General features: G+C 47.6%; 2 protein-coding genes across 4 annotated transcripts in view; one reads left to right on the top strand and one right to left on the bottom strand.

Moving 5' to 3' along the window:
* Nucleotides 1-7570: 7570 nt before the first annotated feature.
* Nucleotides 7571-9715, bottom strand: LOC128150665 (uncharacterized). Its single transcript, XM_052807026.1, has 4 exons — nt 9496-9715; nt 8273-8610; nt 7808-8017; nt 7571-7686 (listed from the first exon to the last, which is right to left on the bottom strand). Exons 1-4 carry the CDS (start codon nt 9713-9715, stop codon nt 7669-7671), a joined length of 786 nt encoding a protein of 261 aa, XP_052662986.1. The 3' UTR covers nt 7571-7668.
* Nucleotides 8716-22514, top strand: part of ZNF592 (zinc finger protein 592) — a 38663-nt gene continuing 24864 nt past the window's right edge. For 2 of the 3 annotated variants that reach the window (XM_052808575.1, XM_052808577.1), the window contains exons 1-3: nt 8716-8848; nt 9937-10048; nt 13108-15431. In XM_052808575.1, the coding sequence (XP_052664535.1) occupies nt 13116-15431 (2316 nt within the window). In that variant the 5' untranslated portion in view covers nt 8716-8848; nt 9937-10048; nt 13108-13115. Of the gene's footprint in view, nt 8849-9283; nt 9356-9936; nt 10049-13107; nt 15432-22514 lie in introns of those variants that run through there. The other variant, XM_052808576.1, reaches the window with a different exon arrangement.

Below are 22514 nucleotides of genomic sequence, written 5' to 3'. Positions count from 1 at the left end.
TCTGCATGCTGTGTCTATTAGGCTTTGAAGTTCCTCAGGTGATGGGTGCTTATCACTCAGTGAGACAAAGCAAGAGCCTATTTAATGCTCTTCCCTTTGACATCAGCCCAGTCAACCCATCTCAAGTCCTCCAGCAGGAAAATAGGAAATGCATCGCAAACCCTCAGCACATCAGCAAACTCCAGCTGTTTCCTTCAGGCAATTTAAGTGGCTGGATCAAAAAGACTATCTCAGACACACAAGGTCCCTGTGCAGTTGGCAGAAGTGCAGCAGCTCTTCCTGAAGTATTTGTGTGATGTGCGTCCTTCTCTGCTGGCCCTGACTCCGCAGGGCCTAGCTCCAAAGTCAGGGTCTAAGCCTGTCTGTAGAGCAAGCATCACTCCTGCTCTCTGGCTGGGGAAGGCTGGTGGCCACTGAGGAGAAATGCAGAAGCCTAGGTCTGAAAAGAGACCACCATCCACTCCAGGCCCATGACACTGTCCTTTGAGTGCAAGCATGTTTCATGCTGATCCTGAACATAGGATCTACAAGATCAAACCCTCTCTTTGAAAAGCACCTTAAAGTTTGGGGTTTGTAGGTGATGGCAGTAGCAGTGGCATTAGAGAGCAACGTGCTGATGCTCGGAAAGGAGTCTGTCCAGCTTGGGCAGCATTGCCCTGGGGAAAGGGGACACAGGAATGGAAAGGACATTCACCAGAAACCCCTTCAGCCCAGTACATTACCTCTAGCAATGTGGCATGGCAAGATGCTCCAGGACAAGACAAGAAACCTGCTGCCTCCCACACAGGCCAATTCCTTTATTGCTCATTTCCTTCCCACCTCAAAGCTGTAGGTTATAATTTTACCCCGCCTACCTCATTGTAATTTTACTCTTTGTCTTCATCAATGCTTTAACGAGCCCTACTCAGCCCTTTCATAGGAAGAAGGGTTCTAATCCGCAACACAGTAAGGCTGCTTATTCATTCCTGGCTCCTCTCCACTATTTTCTTTCACAGGAAACGCTTCTGCTTCCCAGTAGGCTGCAATAAGAGCGCTTAGCACATCTCTCTGCTGCGCTGGTATGAGTCAATATGAGTTCAACCTTTGGAAAATTGTTTCTTGAAGGCCAGAGACATTTGTTTGTCCTATACTTAAACGTCTTTCACTGACACATCAGAGAAACCACAGCCCATCGCTTAGCATCCTGAGTGACAGCATAGCGTAACTGAGGGCCCAATGAATGTCTAACAGGATAAAAAAGAACATGAAAATACTCTAATGTCCACAGTTAATGGGGTCAAAGGAGGCCCACTATGGAAAACTTCATTTTCAGATGACTTTTGACTGTGCTAGTACAGTGCTTGCTTATCATCACAGTCCCTAGTGTTTTTAAGGTATAAAAAGAATTTTCACTATAACAAATCTTACAACTGTTTTCTGAAAACCTAGTTTGTCACAGCCCCTTATAGTTTCCTATCTTCGTCTTTCTCCCAAAGCTTGAACAAAAATATTCATCGTCCTGCACCTCTTATGAGATGCTGTGTCCTGATGCACAGTGTTATTTTTTTCCTTTCTCCACCCCCCAGTCATCTTTACAGAAAAGTAATTGGATAAGATAGCTTCTACTGTTAAACAAAACAATAAAAAAGTTAATGCCTTTTGGTGCCAGAACCCTCCCGTATTTTGTTGACTTGTAGCCCAAATTTGCCAACAGGACGCTAGCCTAAGAAACCTCTGCTTTGCAGCCCCTTCCCAAGGAGACAGGATTTGGGACCCAGACAGTTGCACACCCTGCTGACAGCACTGCAGTTCCCGTGTCAGTATACAGGCTGCAATTCCTCAGTTAGAGCCTGACTCTGTGTTCAGGAGCTAGCTCTTTTTTCCAGGGACGTATGAGTGTGAAGGCAACTTACTATCAAAGGCAGAGTGGAGACCAGTTCTACCTGCTTAATCTTATAATGCAGCAAAAGCCTCCAGGACACATGGGATACCCCACCAGTTGTCTCAGTTCAAGCCAGGTTTGAATTTAAGGACTAAGCAAGCTGAGAGAGGAAGAAAACATACGGTGTATAAATTCCCAAGGTCCTTCTCCCTCTAGGGATTAAAAATTAAAGGCCTGGAGAAGAAGGGAGAGGAAGTCATTGGCAAGCAAAGATCAACTTTTAGGAAATAGATTTTTGCATCTAAAACTGCTTCTCGGGAGCTGCAGCACTGAGAGATGTTGCTCAAGGCTGTGACCTCTCCAGAGGACTAATTACTGCTGCTTAATACCAGCCCGCTCCTCTAGATTTTTCTCAGTAAGGCCTACAGAGGGGCATCAAACTGTGTCCTGTGTGGTACCAATATGGGCTGACCCAAGCTGAAATGGCTCTGCCCTTGCCATCTCATGTGAGGCAGATGATGCAGAAACTAAAGGCGATACAGGAGCTAGAGGCAATGCAGAAATGAGAGACAGTGCAGGGAGGCAGAGGAGAGGCAGGAGGGAGAGGCAATGGAGGAGGCAGAGGTGATGCAGAAGGCAGAGGTAAGGCAAGAGGCAAAGCAAATGCAAGAGACAGAGGCGATGTAGGAGGCAGAGGCATGCACGTGCCAGGCAGCACAAGCAGAGGGGTGAGGAAGAAAGCAAGATACGCTGCAGCTGCAGTGACTTGTCTACATTTATCCCCCTGCTGCATAAACATGGGGTAAGTGAGCAGATGTGGGGGGCTCTGCCCTCACGTGTGAAATAATGTGAGACACAAAGATGAAGGCAAGACATTTACGTTACCAAAATCCAAAGTAGATGATTGAAAATTTAGCAGTTTTTCTGCGACATTGATCTTTCCTTTGAGAGCTTGGTGGAAGGACTAACCAGGGAGCGAGAGACAGCAGAGCGCCCTGAAGCACACCTCCAGGGAGCTCAGGGGAGACACATCAGGGCACCCCGTAGGTGAAATCCTCTAATGCAAATGCACGAGCCAAACCGCATTCTGTGTTGCGGCGTCACTGTGCAGCCGTTCTGGTGTTGTGCAAAGGTGACGTGGAGCTCGCCTGCTTCCCAGAAAGCGGAGTCAAGCACCGAGCTTTGGCCACCTTACCCCACTGTCATTGTGGCTGTGCGGTCAAGTTGTGGGTTTTCCTGGGAGAAGCACGAAGTGAGCTGAACTAGTTGCACAGCAGTTTAGTATTTCCTGATATGATGGAGACTATCCTGGCAAAGCAAACAGTCCATTCTGGCATGTGAACTTAAATAATGGTGTGATAACAAATACTTGGAGACTTACGCTGTGATGAACTTTTCCAGCGTAAAGGTTCAGCTGCATTTCCCTGCTATTGTGCTGAGAGAGAAAATATTAACATACAATTCTGAAAACAAAAATCCACCGAGTTTTTAAGTTTCAAATGAGTAAAAAGATTTTGCTAACACTTTCCAGGAAAAAAAAAGAAACAAACTATGACAGGGTGGAGATCAAACACGGAGGATTTTTTTGCCTCATCTGTGGGATTCCTAGGAACTTAAAATGTTTGGAAAGCAAGAAGAAAAATCCTTCGGTTGCTAGCTATCCTCTTGTCCCTAGCTATGAAGAAAAGCCTCCTCCTCAGATCGGGTACAGTTTAAAACCTGGCCATGCTCCTCAGCGAAGGCTGTGGGATAAAGCCTCAACATGTGCCACTGCCTCGGGCTGGAACCACCCAGAGTGCCGCCCAACTGCAGGTTAAATTGCTCAGATGCCTCACAGTCCCCGGCCACCTTTCCACTGTGCCCCGGGGGAGGATCAGCAAGTCTCCTGTGAGCAACTGGGAAAGTGCCTGAGATCATTTCAACGCCAAGAAGCACGAAGATGGGTGCTCAAGTATGTATGGGCCAGGGCAGAAATAGCACGGTCAGTGGGGCTATGCACCAGAAGCCCTCATTTCTGAGCTATTTTATTCTTACCGTAGCGCTGAAATTAGCTTCTGTACATGATTTCAGTTTTAGCATTTTAAATATGCAAACTCTCTGGCCACTGGATGACGCCAGAAGTGTCAGATTCACTTTAGGATTATCAATGCATTTGCACAGAAAGCAAAAATCCTACACCTCGTTTTGGGCCTACATTGCAGGCAATCCTTGTTTGACACCTGGAAACACATTCAGACATTCTCCTAAACGCCCCTCCTAGCTATATGAGATAATTTGCATGCAGTGCGATTTCATCTCCTCATGTCTTCTTTCCTACCTTACCTTCAAACATGGTTGTATTGACTGCCCGTTCCTTCTGTTGGGAAAAAAAAGTAGTTTATTATAACCAAAGGCTATTGTAACATATGGACACAAGCTCTGCTTCCCCAACAGATCCATCCTGAGAGAGCAAGGATGGAGCGAAAGGGCAGACTGTTAGGGTTTCTGGGGTATCTCTGTTTGATGGAAACATTTTACTATTAAGTTTAATTGGAGAAACTAATTGAAGAAAAGGCTTTAAGCAGAAAGCCCAGTCTGGGACTGAGCCTGCTCACACTGGACCGCCCTGTTGCAATTCAGTGTGTTGGCCAAACTATGCGACTACACAACGGCTACCGCCAAGCCTACAACATCCCACTTACCCCTCAGCTACGCCTGAAACACAGACCGACCTTGTGCCAGCATCTACGTTACTCTCTCTCTTTTTCTGAACAGGCAAACCAATCTCTCAAGCTTTCTTGGTGAGGCTTTTCAAGATACAACTCCACTGAAATTGCTTGGAGGGTGCTACAGGCAGTTTAGGACAGAGAACCCTCACAGAATTATTCTTCTCACAGTTTTCTCAAGCTTTGGTTAAATTTCTAGTAAAGTTCAGGAGAGTTTCCAGGATCAAAGTGGGCTGCGGCTTGATGCCACTGGCCTTTCTGCTCCAGCATCTCTCCCTCTGGCTGGCTCCCACCTGGGAGCCAACTACCCCAGTCTTCATTTTTGCCCACACAACCGCTTGTGGGACTATGTGTAAGCTGATGAGGGAAGTCATGAAGTTTAATTTTTTTCCCCAAAGAGGTTCATAAAGCCTGGATCAGTTCTCTCCAGTTCACAGACTGGTCCTGCTGCCATCGCATGGGGCAACTGGAGGCACAAAGGCAAGAACGGCTCAAGCCAGTCTTGTCACCCTGGGAAATGTATGGGGAAACCACGGTGTCCCCCAGCCACCACAGTCCTGAGGCCAGGCCCGGGGCTGCAGTTACATGAAACATTGCTTCAGCAGGAGAACCATCTTGAGAAGGTCCTCTTGCCATAGCCTGGAGCGCAGGAGTGAGCCCAGCGGGAGCCAACTTGAGAAGGGGGTCACTGTGAACCCCACTCGCATTCAGCAATCAGGTGCAGAGCCCCACAAGTGCTTGCATCAGCACTACTTAGGCAAAGCAATACGAAGCCCAGGGCTTTGCGCCGTCTCTGCTGTCGGCACAGAGGATTGTGCAAAGGGTCCTTGCTTGCCCAGACCTCGGAGCATGTCCGTACTGCACCGGAGCCTGCAGTTCTTGTGGGTGAAGAAAATTGGCTGTCTGGAAGTTATTCTCCCAGTTTTCTAGTCGAGTAGTAAAACGGGTTTGCTATTGCGCTAGTGAAAGCCGATACGGGAAATGTGCATCCTTGCATTTCAGCAGGCTTTGACTACAACCTCCCCACAAGAAATCAGTCTATCTCATCATGTCTCCAATCCACTAAATGGGAATCAGAAGCACAGCAGGGCATGAAGCAGTTCTCCTCTAACAGGATTTTGCCAAATTAGGGTTCTTATCCAGTTCCCAAACTTGCTGGGATACATGGCTTTGTTCTCTCTGATTTGATGCAGGGGTTTAAGGTCAGGTCTCATCATTGCAAGCGAGTACCATGACCACTGACTACAAGCTGCCTTGACCACAGATGTGGAGTAAAGGCAATTTTTTTTCTGTGTTCATAGTGGATCAGTGATTGTACAGAGGGATCTTTGTCGAAGAGGTGTATCAGCTCATCGGCATATGTGTCAAGAAGCAAAAAGGGGGAAAAAAAAATCTGTTTGGGGGAATGCAGAGGGCATGCCCTGGGAGTCAAGAAGACCAAAAAGCCAGAGTGAAAGTTGTAAATGGTTTTAAAGGTATACAGATGACATCTGTGTAATTAATTACCCTGATTTAAGTTACACCGATTTTTTTGTGTGTAGATAACGCCGAAGGCTACGCTGTTATCTTAGAGGAATGTTTGTGTCTGGAGATTCATTCTCACCTTGCCAGTAATAAACCTTCCCTGGAGTTTCTGAAACATTAATTATAGTTTTGTAACGTGCAAGTTTTGCAACCAGCTCAAGGTAATTCTCTATAACACTGAGCTGTGACAGAAACAAATTAATCGCTGATTTGAAAACTGACAGCTGCCTAGGCATGAGCACTCAAGACTTTATTACGTTTGTGATGTATAAATAAAATGGGTCTCACCGTACTTGCCAGCCCACCTGCCTACATACACCCTCCGACATAGCTAGCACCTGGGAAGAACCAGTTTCCTTCAGCTAAAAAGCAAGCACCAACAAACGCAAGCAGGAGGAAGAATTAAAAGTGAAGATCTCAGATGCATCTGGACATCGCTTGAGAGTATTTCATCCAGGGGCTTCCCTCACCAAGGTGCCACCAGGTCCCAGGGGTTCCCACCGACGCTGTTCCCCGCTCCAGCCTTGGTACGTCCCAAGTGCAGAGGGCTGCTTTGTAACAGCACCTCCTTTAGATCCGTGGCTTTTGTCTCTTCCACATCAAATCCTTTAGCTCAGATCACGAAACAAGCCTAAACGGACAAATTTAACCACCACCACCACTCCCCCAGAAAAAAAAGGGAGGAAGATTATTTATTTCCAGATTTGTCAAGTTACCACATTGGACTAAAAATAAAAAAAGAAAAGTGATTTTTAGATCGTACAGAAGAATATAGATTCTCCTTAGCCCTCTTCACGTCTCTGCTGTCTTGAGGAGGGTATTGTAGCTTCCCACCTGGCCACTGTAAGGCTGCCTGTCCTCCTTGGCCATCTGGGATGGAGCTAAATTCCCATTTGCATTATATTTCTTAATTAGCACAATCCTTCAAATTGTAGTGGCTTTCCTGCAAGCCACAACTTGTTCAGGACTGTGGCAGATCTTTCTAAATTGTGTAAGAAATGTCAGCTCTCTTACTAGATACAACTTGAAGCTCCTGAACAGCTTTTCATAGAGACGTGCTAAAAATACAGGTAACAGCTGTGATATCGAAAGTGTTTCCTCTTCTTGACTTCCTGTGCCCTTTTGTTGGTCTTGAGGGACCTGCTATCACCTCCAAAAGGAGAAAGGTGATGACACCAATTCAGAAATGAAGGAAGCGAAGCTATGTGTGTCAGTAAAAAAAAGAAGAAATATTTTGCCCATGGGACTGATGACAAGGAAAAAAATAATTACTTAACTAGATGAGAAACAAATGTGGTATGAACAATGCTGTACGTCCAGTACCAGGTGTAGATGGTAAAAATGTCATGTCACAGGAAAGACAAACTCAAGAAATACTGGTCTTTTATTATGGTGTGAGGGTGACATATTCACACCTGAACACAAAATGCTTCACAGCATCACAGAGCGGTTGAGGTTGGAAGAAACCTTCAGAGGCCACCTGGAGCCGGCTGCCCAGGAACGTGACCAGACGGCTTTTGAAAACCTCCAAGGATGGAGACTCCACATCCTTCCTGGGCAACCTGTGCCAGCGCTCCATCACACCTCCAGTGTTTCCTGGAGTTTAGAGGGAACCTCTTGTGTTTCGGTTGGTGCCCATTACCTCCAGAGCTGGCTCTGGGCACCACTGGAAAGAGCCTGGCTCCGTCCTCTTTCCACCCTCCCTTCAGGTATTTACAGACATCGATGAGATCCCCCTGAGCCTGCTCTTTCCCAGGACGAACAGTCCCAGCGCTGACAGCCTTGCCTTATAGGTGAGATGCTCCAGTCCCTTCTTCACCTCGGTGGCCCTTCGTTGGACTCTCCAGTCTCTCTCGTAGGGGTGAGCCCAGTGCAGGACGCAGCTCTCCAGGGATGGCCACACCACCGCTTCCAAATCCATCGCTAACTGTGGAAGATGTTAAGCACAAACCACTACAATTAATTTTTTTTTTCTGACTGTAGAACTTGATAGTGTGTACCTGGGAATTTTATCAGCTAAGGAAGACACAGAGCAATTAGCATCGACAGTCAATAAATACTAACAGCCTATGCCAGCTCCGTAGGACTGGGGGGGGGGGCTAAAAATCTAACGCCGTTCGCACATCTGTGAAAAGAAAGTGATTAATTCCAGGTCAATTAGTCTAATCGTATGCAAAACCACCTCAGTGTTGACGCGGGAGACGACGAGGAAGGAGTTAAAGGACAAGGAGGAGTGATGAGCAGCGGGTGCCTCGCTAGCAGACAGGGCTCGGTGAGAAAACGCGAATAAACGGCGCGGCGCGGCGCGGCCCCCCCCGGAAGGCGTGAGGAGCCCGCGGGGCCGCGGGCCGGGACAGGCCCGCGGGCCGCCTCCTGTCAGGGCGGCGGGAGCCACCCCTGAGGGGTGAGGCGGGCGCGGGGCCGGCCCGGCCACCGGGACACACGCCCGGCCGGGCCGCTGGCGACGCTCCGCCGCCTCCCTCGCCGCCCGGGGAGGACGGCAGGCCGCGGACCGCGGCCCTGCGGGCCGGGGGAAGCGGCGGCCAAGGCGGAGGCTCCCGGCGCCGCCGCGGGCCCGGCGCAGGGCGGGAGCGGGGGGGGGGGGGGGCGGTCCGCCGTGCTCCGGCCCGGCCCCGCCCCGCCCCCGGCCCCGCCCGCCGCCGCCGCCGCCATGTTGCGGCCGTTGGTGCCCGGTGCGGGGTGAGGCCTGCGCGGGGCCCCGGCGGCGGCGGGGCCCTCAGAGGAGCTGCCTGCGTGGGTGAGTGAGCGAGCGAGCGAGCGAGTGCCGCCCGGCCGGGCCCGGCCGCGCCGGGGCCCGCCCCTCCCGCTCGCCCTCCGCCCTCCCCCGCGTCCTCCCGCCGGCCGGCCGGGCGGGTGCTGCCGCCCCGCGGGCAGGGCGGGCGGGCGGCCCCGCCGCCGGCAGACGGAGCCCTGCGCTCCCGCCCGCCGCACCGGCTCTTCCGGCCCGCGGGGAGCCCGCCGCCAACCCCCCCCCCCTCCCGCTCCGCTAACCAACCCTCAGCCCCGGCGGCGGCCCCGGGCACGGCTCCGGCTGCCGACCCTTGGCCCCCGCGGCGGCCCGGCCCGGCCCGGCCCTGGCCCGGCCCGGCGGCGCCGGGACAAACTAACTTCAGCGGGGCTCGCCCACGTGCGGCCGAGGGGCGGCGGGGCCGGGCCGGGCCGGGCTGTCAGCGCGGGGGCGGGCGGCAGGGCCCGGGTAGCGGAGGGGCGGCGGGCCGGGGAGGCCCCCGGGCCTTTGTCTCGGGTGGGTCGCGCGTGGGGACGGCGTGGACCGGGGGGGGGGGGGGCAGGAGGGGGTGGCGGGGCTGCCACGGGCCGGGCGACCCCCTAGTCCCCCCCGGCCTCGCTCGCACCGTTAATCCGGGGCGCTCTCCGTTCCCGTACGGGGCTCCTGAAACTTTAACGGGTGTTGAAGCAGCGGGTCCTGCCTGCCGTTCGAAGTCTCCGGTTCGGTCCTCCACCAGCTGCGGTTTCCCCGTTCCCGTCCCCTCCCCACCGTCCTGACAGTCCCTTGGGCGGGCGCTTCCCTCGGCAGGCTCGGCCGCGTCGCCCGCTGCCAGTTGGCGTGCGCTCCCTGCGCTTCCTCGGCCCCTGCTCCTGACATCGCTGCCTTCCCAAAGCGTTCCCCTGGCAGGCAATCCCTGTCTACCTCCCTCCCCCCCACCCCGGGAGGCGCCTGCCTCTTCTGGACCCCTGAGAGCAGCCCTTGGCAGATGTTTTCCCTCGTACCTCACTGTTGTTTTGCAGATTTATCAATATTTATTACTATTATTTTCCTTTATTGTTTAACCTTGGTGTAATTGCGTTTTCACGCTTTCCTATTAGGTGGCAATCTTGAACCTCCTCCTTGAACAGCATGGTACGCGCTGGTTTGAAAGCTGCAGAGGAGCTACTGCAGATCTCCAGAAGTCCCCAGCAATAGCACCGCTACCGAAAGGTTTGTATGGTGCGCGTGTGGGACGCTGGTCCTGCAGCACCTCTGCCCGAGTGCAGAGTTTTGAAGCTTGGCCGCAGCAGAAGGCCCTGGGGTTTCACATACTGCCTCAAGCGAGTTCGCAGGGATTTTTTGGATGGCTTGGAGGCTTCTAAGTTCCCTGCCTCCTGGAGAAACGTGCTATAGTGAGGTTGGTTTTGCACACTGAAATACATGCGTTCTACTCCGTAAGCCCTTCTTCTTCGCTCGTTTTATTCACCTCTTCTATTGCTTTGCAAATCTCAACGTCCGTGTTTTCCTAGGCAAGCAGAGAGAGAAAAAATTGGATTCCGAGCTTGGGTTCTAAGGCAAGTCCTTTGCACAAGAAGGATGGAGGTCTTTATTTTCAGCTTTCCTCACAGGCTAGTTTGCAGGAGGCTTTGACGTAATTTCTCTTAATATACTTTTTCTGTTTGTTATCTGAGAACAGAAATAAATGGCGTTTAGTCAAAATTTTAAATTTGTGTTATTTAAAAATCACTTCTGTCGGCAAGATACTTACTTGGTCTTCTTTAGAATCTGGGTCCAATTTTGCTTTATTTGGGGAAATTGTAGCTTCGTATACAACAAGTTTAAGATGCAGTTTTGTGGAGACTCTTGCTCTCCTAATAGCGAAGAGCATAAACTAGTCTTTTATAGGACTCAAAGATGTACACGAAAGCTTCTGAAAATGCGAGGTTTCTTCCAAGAAAAGCATATTTTGTAACGCTGCAGATACCTCAGATTTATTTTGTCTTGTATTTTAAAACACTGCCGTGTCCGAAGATGTGGATGGGTGTTTGAGAGTGAGAATGGAAAAGTCAAGAGTGACTGGCAAGCTCATTTTTCTCTATATAAAACTTGAGCGTTCCAGTTTATGGATGAAATGTCTTCCTTGCAGAAGGATTTGTGTGCCAGAAATTTTGGGAGCTGAGTGGTGCCTAGCTCTCTCCCAGCTGGCACAAGTTTTCTCACTCAAAGGAAGGGGAAGTTTCGGGTCCACACTCTTTGCCAACTGCAGTAATCTGTGATGTTTCAAAAGTCCTTATCAAGTGCAGGTTATGTGAAGCGTACGGATAATCTTCTGGGCTTCCAGGGACTTGATGCACAGCTGCCCTACCTTGCTGAGGGATGTGATTGTAAATTATTGCACAGCCCTCTGTGGACATTCATATTTTGTGGTTTAATTTAAGAATGAGAACAAGTTTAAGCTAAACCACAGCAAGCCACTCTGAAGCCAAGTAGATCTCCACAGAGTGTTTTGCAGTAGATTTAAGCAAAGCAACACCTCCGGGGCTTGTCTGTAGGCACGGCTGAACTAAAGCGTAAAGACCAGTATGTCCTCTTGTTCCACGCTGAAGTGATTTCTCCTGGCCCAGCTCTGTAAATTGTTCCCCATACTAGCAGTCTGGCAGGAAGGGTTGCGCTTTGTTTGGTTTTAATGTGATGCCTGACAAACTTTTAAGCCCAATTGTAAATAATGAAAGCAGCCTTAAATCAGTGGCCTTTTGGGAAGGTATCAGATGGCTTCTTTCTCTCCCTCCGCCTTGTCCCAGGGTCCTCCTCTCTGCCTGCACCTCTGCTCCCAGCTTTTCCTGCTTCTCTTGGACTCTTGCCACCCCCTCCGTCTCCCTCGCTTGCCACTGGCTTTGGCAGCACTGATGCAGCCCAAGTCAAGTGAGCGTGGCAGGACTTACCTTGCATGTGGGTGCTCCTTGCCAAGTAGGAACTGGCGTTCTGCTAGTTCAGTTGATGCTCTTTGGGGTTTTTTCCCTCCCCTGCATACAGCATACATCAGTTCACATAAATTTGGGGTTTAAATGGAACATGTATTAAAAGAATGGCTTATTAAATGTTCGGGAAGTCTATATGTTGCACCAACTTGAAAATATTTTGATTAAACACTGGAAAACCAGTATCCCTGACAGTAGTGAACACAAATGTTCAAGTAATTCTGTGCTGTCGGTTTTCATTATGCATCTCATCAGAGCTTGATTGTTGCTATCGTAGGTCTCTGTGGCAAGCGTCTGAGTCCCCGCTTCCCTTCTGGAGGGCTTATAAAGAGAGAGCTGTCTGGGAACACCATTTCTTGTAATGATTTGGATACAATCCTTTATTCTGTCTTTAGGCAGTTTTGCCTCGCATCATTACCTAATTAAGGATTGCCCCTGTTTCAGATAAACCTTGCTTGGTTTACTGTGCTTTGCGCTGCTGTTTTGAAATATTTACTGAAGACTTCTATTATTTAAATTGCTCTGGGTAGGGAGTCATCTCACTTTTCAGGTCTATTTCTCTTGGGCCACCTGTTTGCTCCTGCCTTTTTTCCTTGAAGGAGGACTGAATTCTTCAGGCGCGACAATCTGTTGAGAAATCGGCAGTGATTGTTGCCTATTAGCTCTAAAAAACCCCCAACCAAAAAAAAAAAGAAACCCTGTACTAATGTACTTCTGAATATTTTCTGTTGAGGCTCATGACAACGGCTGTTTTTGGAGTAGTGATGCATCTGACAGGTTGAAAAGATGTCCCCTGCATGAGCTTGGTGTCATTTAAAAGGTCATGTTTTAATCAGCTCTGTTCTTGGGGACCCTGGGAGAAGGGGTTGCTGTCTCCTACCACGTTGCTTGAAGCACCAGGAGCAGCTCTGCCCACAACCCAGAGACGGCGAGTTGTGTTGCATGACAGGAGTGAACAGCTCCTGTCACTTGTCACCTGCCCCTGCCAGCTTGAGTAGGGTGGGACCTGAGCTTTTGCTGACCCTCCAGGTGCAGCTAGGACAGGAGAGGTTCCTTCCCCACGATGCCCTGCAAAACGGCACTGTTGTGTGCTGGGCTAATATCTTTGTGTATAAATAGTCAATCTTGGGATAGTTAAAATGGAATCTGATGTGTCTGCCGCAGATGTTTCTAGCCTTTGTACCGTGCTGCATTAGCATTTTGGCAAGTTGTGGGTTTTGTCACATAAGATGTTTATGCAAATGAGTCTTACAAAGTTTGTCCTTGGGGCAAATGTACCTGACAAAGTATTTTTTTTGCTTTTAATTGTAGCTTTCATCATGGGGGACATGAAAACCCCAGACTTTGATGACCTCTTGGCTGCTTTTGACATCCCTGATCCGACTAGCCTTGATGCCAAGGAGACCATCCCATCAACTGGGGAGGAGAATGAGAATCACCTGAAGTCGTCAGGAATCTGCATAGATGAGAATGTGTCCTTATCCCATTCTTTGCCTCCCTCTGATGCTCCTGTTGTGAGTGTGATAGTGAAGAACACGAGTCGCCAGGAGTCCTTTGAAGCAGAAAAGGAGGGCAATCACCTTGGGACTGGTCTGCTACACAACGGGTTTCGTGGGTCCGATCTGCCATCAGAGGCTCATGCTTTAGTGCATAATTATGGCAAGTTTGAGTCAACTTTTATTAATGGCGACAGCTCAAGAAGTTACTCTGATAAACTGGACCAGTCCAAGTCAGAGCCTTTGCCAACATTTAGTCAGTTTAGCCCAATTTCCAGCCCTGAACCAGAGGACACATTCAAAGAGAACAGTATTGGTGATAAACCCAAACATGCCCAAACTCCGTATTTTCCACCACCTTCAATGTATATACCAACAGGAGCTTCAGTACTAGATCATCTTAGGAAGGTACCAGAGCCCGAATTAAGCATGTTTGATCAATACTGTAAAAAGGAACAAAAGATGGAAATCCACTGCCAGCCGGAGAATAGGCTGGAAATGAGCAGGAGAGAACAAGACAAAGCAGCAGAGAGGTTTGTGGAGTCAAGCAAGGACTTGGTAGATACCAGTAGCTTTCTTGGAGAAGGCTTGGTGTTTGGAGACCTCCCTCACAATAATTTAGGAGAAAGTAAGGGGTCTGTGCCTGAGCTGAACGTGTCTTCGTTGGTACCGCCTCGCCAGAGGTTAAAGCCAACTCATTCAAAGTTGTCATCCTGCGTGGCGGCATTAGTAGCTCTTCAGGCCAAAAAGGTTGCATGTATTCCAAAAGGCGATCAGCCAAATCTTACCAAGGAACCTGGTCCTTTTAAAGACGGGACGAAGGGAAGTCCAAAAATGCCTAAGTCGCCAAAGAGTCCTCGAAGCCCCTTAGAGGTGGTAAGGAAGGCCAGCAAGCAGCCCGAGAGTCCTCGAAGCGTGTGCAGCGACAGCAGTGGGAAAGGCTCCCCTTCCATGGCAGCTGGCTCTCCGCCAGCTATTCCCAAAGTTAGAATAAAGACTATCAAGACGTCCTCTGGTGAAATTAAAAGAACTGTAACTAGAATTTTGCCAGAAAATGATGAGTTGGGCAAATCTTCAGAAGAGTCGCCTGTGGAAACCTCATCTGCCGAAGAGTTTATCAAATCTTTCCCATCACCTGACACTAGTGCAGTTACGGAAAGTGAGGCTAGCAAGAATTCAACCAAAAATGGGACTGCTGTGGCTATCCAGCTGTCAAACGTAACGAGTCCTTACGCAGATGGTATGAAAACAGATACTGCTGCAAACAGCACGTGTGCTGTGTCCTTATCTCCACTGCCAAACTGCGGTGGCGGTGCCATAAAAGTAGGTGTTAAGAGGCAGCAGCAGGGTACTGTGATGCAGCCATCCAACGTGACCACCTCCAGCCTTCTTCCCAAAGCCGTGCATTTGGCAAATCTCAACTTAGTCCCGCATAGTGTTGCTGCTTCTGTTACGGCAAAGTCATCTGCACAGAGGCGAAATCAGCCTCAAGTGACACAGATGTCTGTGCCGCTCGTGCACCAAGTCAAGAAAGCTGCTCCTGTCATTGTGGAGGCATTTAATAAAGTACTACACAGTGCCAATCCAGTGCCAATATATACTCCAAACCTTAGCCCTCCGCCTGACACCAGTATTAATTTACCTGCCTCTGGGTATTGTTGCCTGGAATGCGGGGACTCATTTGCCTTAGAGAAAAGCCTGACTCAACACTATAGTAGACGAAGCGTTCATATTGAAGTCATGTGCACTCAGTGTTCAACTATGCTACTTTTTTTTAATAAGTGTAGCTTGCTTAAACATGCAAGAGATCATAAGAGCAAAGGATTTATCATGCAGTGTTCTCAGCTGCTAATGAAACCAATTTCCTTAGACCAAATGTTTTCACCTTCCTCTACAAGCTCTTCAGCCTCTCTGGCTCCTCAGACTTTGCACTCGCCCTCTCCTTCGCGTAAGCCCAGTGCTGCTTCAGGAGGTGGGGTAGGAATTTCTGCTAACACTCAGCCAGCCTTGCCTCTCTATACAGACCCATTGAGACTAATCCGTCATGGACTTAAGTGTTTAGAGTGTAACAAGCAGGCGCAGGATTACGTTGCTTTAGCGGCTCATTACCAGAGAACCTCAGAAGATAATGAGAGACTGGTAAGTCATCATTTTAATGTTATTAGTTAAATCTCTCTGAGTTTAGAGATTGTCCTCTAGGGGGAAAAAATAGGCATCGTAGTGGCAAATGAGTTGCTTTGTCTAAAAAAGTGCTTGCGGGGAGGATTTGGGATATGCATGAGCCCGGATGTGTGCGTGTGAAGAGATGTTTAGTGTTGCTTGCTTGCCCTCTTCTTACCCTTTGCCAGCCAAAAGAGGGTAGTAAGGAGACTGTGGAGATCCTTGAGCATCAAAGGAAGGTGTTGGGGATCAAAGATCACTTGGATGAGGCGTGCAAGAGTGCTGTAGGGGAGGACCAGCGGAGCGTTACCTGAAACAGGTTTTTGTGCTCTAAGCGTGGCTAGAGGAGATCTGACACAATTTAATTTTAACTTTCCTAGAACTTGTGCCAGAATCTTCCATGTAACACTCTGAACATCGGGTGCTGTTTTTACTGTTAGTGTGGTAAAGTGTATATTGGGACAGGACTGGCTGAGAGGTGAGCAGTGCGGTATGTGGGGTGGAAGGCTACTTTTCGCTATTTTTGCCCTTTGTGTGGGAGAGGGATGAGTCCGTACCATGTTTCCATAGGAGGGCTCAAGAGCCTTCTTGGTGGCTTCCTGCCTTGCTCCAGTGCTGCCCTGCTCGGGTCTCACCGCCCTCGCGGACCTCACTTGTAGCTGCTGACGGGGGGAGTCTGAATCCCCTTTGAAACTCCAGCTTAGATTTCTATTGATTAAGAGGAGGTGATGCTCTTCGTTGTGTACAAAGACCATCCGCTTTGTTTATGCTTTTTATTTTGGAAGATACGGTCAATCCTGTTTCAGTATAAACCAGCCTGAAGTTGAGCAGGAGGAGGAATCTTTTCTCCTTATCTCTTTAGATGAGGTGAAAGCTTTCCATGTCGGTCTGGCTGCCAGCAGAGTTGGCAGGCTCCCAGCGCAGTCTCCTCCACGAGCTCCACGAAGAAGGACTCTATGCCAACACGAGACATTTGGGGAGATGACCGCCAGTCTCTGCCATGGCTGTCATAGTACCTGCGTGTTCCAGAGCCTCCCTTTGCTTGTTAAATGGCTTGCAGGAGTATTGAGGTCGCTGTGGTCCCGTTTAGGTGCTTTGTTATCTTTCTCTTAAATTCATCAGCAGCAAAAAAAAAGAGATTATGGCTGAGTGTTTTTTATGTCATGAAAAATGGTGAGGCCAGAAGGGATTGGCGTGGCCACATAATCAGGTTTTTTGCCCGAGGCAGACCAGTGAGCACTGCGCTTTGTCAACACCATAACTTATTTTTCAACTGTCATGCATTTTTAGGAAATGTCAGCAGTCTGGAATTAAAACCTTCAGGTGAAGGGATACAGTGAGTGCTCCAAAGCAAGCTAAAATGTTAATCCGTGGCATTAAAAATGTATTTCCTATTTTTGTTGTGGGATTATCAATTCAAGAGTTCTTTAAAGAGAGAAGGAATGTCTGATAGTAAGTATTTTTAGCTTGTAATCAAGTAATTTATTCTGTAACTTAACCAAGAAAAGAGTTTAAGCTTCTTGCTTCAAGTTAGGTCTGCTAGATGTGAGATCATTTTTGTAGTGTTTTTCTGAATAGAAGTGTTGAAAAACTGGAAAAAGAGGTGACGTCAGAGCTTGTAAAACCATCTCCTCCCTGTTTGATCTTCCCATGCTTATACTCAACGGGATGTATGCATTGCTTTGGGAGTCCTTTTCCACTGTATCTGCTGTCCGCCAGACTGCCCGGTGGTGCTCCATGCTGTTCCCGGAACATCTGTTTCAGCAAAGCTATTACATTTCTAAAGGAAATAAGAGTTTGTGCCCATATGCCTGTAATTGTGTGCCTCCAGATTTAGCAGTAGCTAATGAAAACCATCCCTGTGCCTTCTAGCAGTACCCAGGGTATTTGGTGTCACTGTGCTGAGAGGTAAAAGGGTGGGTGAAATTTGGTGGTCTCATAGGGGTCCCTGCAGTAGATGGGTACCGTGCACAGCTTCTCTGAGTGGTCCAGGGGAGGTGTGGATTGCCTTGACATCATGTGTCTCACTTGGGTAGCACACTGTGTAGCGCCCATCAGTAATGAGGCATGAGAAGCTGAAGATTTTGCATATCAGGGGTGTTAATGAACATAAGCGAGTCTGATATTAAACATGGTGTGAGAAGGACGTAGGTAAGGCTGTTGGAGTATGCGTCATAAGCTCCTGAAATAGGAAAACATGAACTGGCCGAACCCATTCTGAGAAGATGCTGTGGATATCCCTGACTCTGCATTATTGAAGGTAATTTCTTGGGTTGCTCTTTTTATTTTGGTCAGAAAAAAAGAGGAATGTTGGTAGGAGCTGGAGATGATCAAGTGACTGATTTCACAAACACTTTCTTAGGTGGTAGAAGCAGTTGAAAACTCTGGTTTCCATCTCCAGAGTTGTGCAAGGTCACTTGTTTCTTGGGGCAGTAGTAGAAATTGTATTGCTGAGGAAGGCAGCAGTGCAACACCTGTATTCAACATAACAAATCTTTTAGTGCCCCCAGTAGTGGATCAAAACCACTATGTCCACTTGGCAGAAAGTGTTGATTTTTATACTGGTACTTCTAATTAAAAAAAAAAAAAAGGTACATGACTGGTAGTAGTGTACCTGTGCTTGATCCAGAGCACGCTGCTGTTGCAGGAAAAATCTGCCAGGATGCAGAGGTGGTGTTAACAGTTGTGGGCAAGCTGAGACATGAACCACATCCCCAGATCTCAAGAGACTTATTTATCATAATTTTGTGCATTTGAGCAAAAAACAGTGTGTATTTCTTTCTTCATACCTGATATTTTTCTCACTGTATTGAAATGTTGGTTTAGAAACAACTGTATGGGGTTGGGGGGAGAGATTTCATAATTTCTTAAACCTGACAAAAAATTGTGCTCTAGTATTTTGGATTTTTTTTTTTTTACTTTTTTAATTTCTTAGTCCCAGAATTCAGACACAAACTCTTTGCCATGCCTCCTTGAGAAAGTATGGAGTATCTTGATATTTTCTATGTAAGGCTATGGCCTGACTTATGCCTTTTAAAGAGCTTCAGGAAGTAGCAGGGCAGGTCCCCACAGTATTAAGGCTAAAGCTGTGACTATTCAGATACCTGGTACCAGATTGTCTCAAAAAAGAGGATTCTTGGGAAGGATAGATGGATGTATGAGGGAAGGAGCATCTTTGGCTGAAGACAAAGGGTAAAAGTGATGTGTCTGCAGCACCTGGATTTGTACTAGAAGATGGAGACCCCGGACCTGTTGAAAATAAGCTAGGTGGATTTTTGATTGATGTTCTTAGAAGCTCTTCTGTTAAATGACACCAAATGTGGATTATTAACCGTGATGTGCACATCTAATGTGACCGTAACTTGAGAAACCGAGCAGACTTTGAAGTGCTCAGTTATAGTGCTTTTAACTCAAAAACCTTTTTAGGCCTGATATGGAATGGGTATGTCACCTTGTTAAGAAGGAAGGGTTGATCCAACAGGGTTGATGAAGAAAAGAATTAGCAGGAAAAAGACTTATATTTCAGTATGATGTTTCCAGTTATCCAGAAGCTGAAGGGCGAGCAAGCTGCGGTAAGAGGCAGGAATGATTGGATTGGAGAGGGGGAACAGCCTAAGCTGGCTCTGCTCCACAAGAAAACTTATCCTGGGTTGATCCTTAAGACTTCTCACTTTAATGGGAATTTCTTACCATGACTTTGTGAATTACTTTGACATCTTCTTGTTTCCCGTAGCTGTTTAAAAGGTGATTGTGGGGTTTTCTGTTTGTTCCAGTTAGTGGCTTGGGAAATACTTGGTCTTATATTTCTGAATGGCCTTGGATAAAGCCCGTATTAATAGGACAGATAATGGGTAAATGACTTTCCAAGGTGTGGCCAAAATGAGAATGACATGGCTGGGTCATAGTTGTTTTGGAGGAAGGAAGAAAGATATGGATGTGGTCTGGACAGCAGGGAAAGGAGGAGATTTGGAGCAAGTGAGAGGAAGGGGTGGGGGGTGACAATGCTGTGGCTGAGAAAGTGGAGTGGAAAGACCTTTAGAAAAATGATTGAGAGCTTGACCTTAATATTACATTTTACACTTGTGGTGGCTACATGATTGCAGTTGTTCAAAGTACAGCAGGGAAATCCTACCTGGCTTATTTTTATATAGAATATGCATAAGATGAAGGCAGTTCATGTCAGCTAAATACCGCAGTGGGATCTCTGTGGCTTACAGTGAGGATACAGGCTTTGCAAATTGTGAGCTAATCCACTTCAGAAATACAAAGATCTGGATTTACTGGATGTATGTTTTGAGTGGATCGTCTTAACGGATCACAGTTACTTTGCCTTTTTTTTTGGAGACTAGTGAGGCTAATTTTGCAGTTTTTGCAAGCTTGTGAGTCGAGTCGCTTGATGGAATCTGCTTACTGCTTTTTGATCACAGAACTGCAAGAAGAAAGCAGTATGTGAATTTGAATATCTGGTAGGTTGGACTTTATTCAAATTAGAAGCTGTGCTGCATGTAGGCACTATGCTTGTCCAGATGTTCAAAAGGTGGTAGCAGATGTTTTGTGTAACTTCAGGTCTGTTTGGTCTGACTACAGCGGTGTTACGTTCTAAAGCAAGACTGGGGGGGGAGGATAATTAAATCGGAGGAGTTTATGCCAAATTAATCTGATATACATCATCTATAATTTATTTTTGGGGTAGAGAAATGAGTAGATCCTGATCCCCTTGATGTTCAATGAGATGGTTGTTAGAGTGCCATGTGGGGAATGGCTGTACTGAAGAAGTTGAATTATGAGGTTGGAGGACAAGCAGGTAAAAGGGAGGTAACTGCAACTGGGGATGTGTTGCTTGTAAGACCTCCCAAGGGATGGCTTTAGGATACCTCTGCAGTTAATGTTTATATTACGGACCTTGGAGGATGAATGTGTAGATAAAATTTGCTGAACCAACAGAGTAAGAAATCATGGAAAATTGGGAATATTTTACAGAGGGACCTAGATGATCTTGAAGACCAAGTAGGAATGGGTTGAAGCAACTGAAAAGCAGGATGCCTGTGTTTGGTTGCGAGAAGACTGAATGACCAAGATGACACAGTTGTGCAGGGGGTTTATGTTAAGCTGCAGTACCAGTCAGGGTTGCGTTAATACTCCCTGTCACTGCTAGAAGTAACCTAGCTGGAGAAGAGTGTATTGTTTTGTTTATCAGGGATAAACTGGAATAAATGAGGGAAGAACGACCAGAGAAATGGAAGGATGATCTCTTGAGGGAAAATTAAAAAACCTTTTTCAGTTTAGCTTGGCAAAGACCTGGTAGATTAGGGTGGGTCTCCTTCAGTACTGAAGTAGACACAGTATTAAGGTGAGGGTTGTGGCACTTTTTTTTCCACCAGAAACTAAACCTGCAAAAAAGAAGCGCTTCCTGTACTTGCAGGGATTGCCCTGAGTAGTTCATCAGCATCAGACAGGTTTTTTTGTAGCCTTTTCAGCGCTGGGCTCAAGTTACAGGAGATGAATGCAACCCATGCAGCTCCTGGTGCCTTCATTTTAGATGTGCTTTTCCTTAAAGAGTGAGAGTGGATACAGAGGACACTATCTGGTGTGATGTTTATAGGAAAGAGCTTTTTAAATTTAGGGGCAACAATGATGCAAGAACAGACTGAAATAGATTTATACAGAAAATTAGAGGACAGTCTGTAATCATCAGAGGAGTGAATTCTGGAAGAGGTTTGCAGCAGAAGTAATGAATAAAAGACACAAACTGGTTTTGAGACGGAGCTTGTTTGTTGTTTTGGCAAAGGCAGACCAGTGCGCAATAACATGTGCAAGAATTCAAAGTACTTCCTTACCCTCTTGGGCATAATTGTCCATCTACTGGTAACCAGAGATGTTTCACACTTTTTTTCTGTGTGTGTCTTTTTTGACTTGACCACCCAAAATCCACCGAGGTAGCTAGGAACTTGAATAAAGTACAAAATGTAAACTAAGGACCTCTGACTTTTCTTGCACCTTTCTACTTTTGTTCTCCCCTATTTTTCTTCTTCTGTCACCCTTTATTTGTCCAATAAGAATTTTTCAATGAGTCGTGACATATCCTGTTTACACACCACCTACAGTGGAGTTATTTAAAAGCAATTTTATTGCTGCCATTTTTTTTTTCTTCTTCCTTCCCCCTCTTAAATCAATGCTTTATAATTTATTGGCTAAAACTTGCTAGAAGCTAGTAGGACCACATGTCGCACTGGTAATTTCCCAGCAGCAAAGTAGCAAGCAAGAAAGAGAGCAGCCATATCTTTGCTATTTTTCTCTTCCTTCTCCCCTGCCACCCCCCCTGCATGTTCATATTTTAATTTAGAAAACAAGGGGATTGAAAATCAACAAAAATTCCCTTGGCCCCGTAAAGCACTGCTTTCTCCCTTTCCCAAACCAAGGGTGATTAATGCAGTCCTTAGGTACTAGCGAGGGTAGATTTTGTTTTATATGGAAATTTTCCTTCTGGATTTTGTAGAAGCAAAGGGATGGAGGATGTTATGATGAAAGCATGTTGCGGGAATGGAGCTCCAGGCAGGGATCGCTGGGACTGCAGACAAAGAGATGAGTGGCAGGATAGGAGTGAGAGCCTGCACCCTGAGGCCAAAACAGAGCATTGGGATGAGGAGGAGGAGAGGCTAGGGAGGAAGAAAAGCTAGGGTGTGGCTCCATGGTCTGCTTAAATCAGTGTGTGATCCACTGCCACACAAGGCGACAATCCCACCCTCTCCTCCTTCCCCACCCATGCTTGCTTGCCTGGCCCTTGTGGTCCTTCAGCCCCCTGAGACCAGCTTGGGGGAAGAAGAGAATGAGCACGGGTGCAAACTGGGGGCCAAGACGTGGCTGAGAACAAGGAGGTGGGGTCAGTTGGAGGCAAAGGCAGAGTCTGTCTCAGGTAGGACAGAAACTGAGGCTGGAAGCTGGTGTCTTCTGGCACCAAGAAGGCGGCTCTTGCTCCCCTCTTCTTCCATGTGGGTACCAATGATGCTGCCAAGGGCAAACTGGAGAATATCAAAAGTGACTACAGAGCTCTGGGGGTGATGG

The sequence above is a fragment of the Harpia harpyja genome, chromosome 14, assembly GCF_026419915.1.
Source record: "Harpia harpyja isolate bHarHar1 chromosome 14, bHarHar1 primary haplotype, whole genome shotgun sequence".
Taxonomy (NCBI): domain Eukaryota; kingdom Metazoa; phylum Chordata; class Aves; order Accipitriformes; family Accipitridae; genus Harpia; species Harpia harpyja.
This window is presented reverse-complemented; position numbering and strand designations above follow the sequence as displayed.

Bases quoted from the DNA above. Each gene is read 5' to 3' on its own strand.
- LOC128150665 (XM_052807026.1), bottom strand. From the start codon at position 9,715: ATGTCAGGAGCAGGGGCCGAGGAAGCGCAGGGAGCGCACGCCAACTGG. The intron at 8,611-9,495 runs GTACGGGAACGG...CCCGGCCCGCAG, and splicing joins GTTAAAGTTTCAGGAGCCCC to GGCCGCGGTCCGCGGCCTGC. The intron at 8,018-8,272 runs GTGGTTTTGCAT...CATCTTCCACAG, and splicing joins TCTCCCGCGTCAACACTGAG to TTAGCGATGGATTTGGAAGC.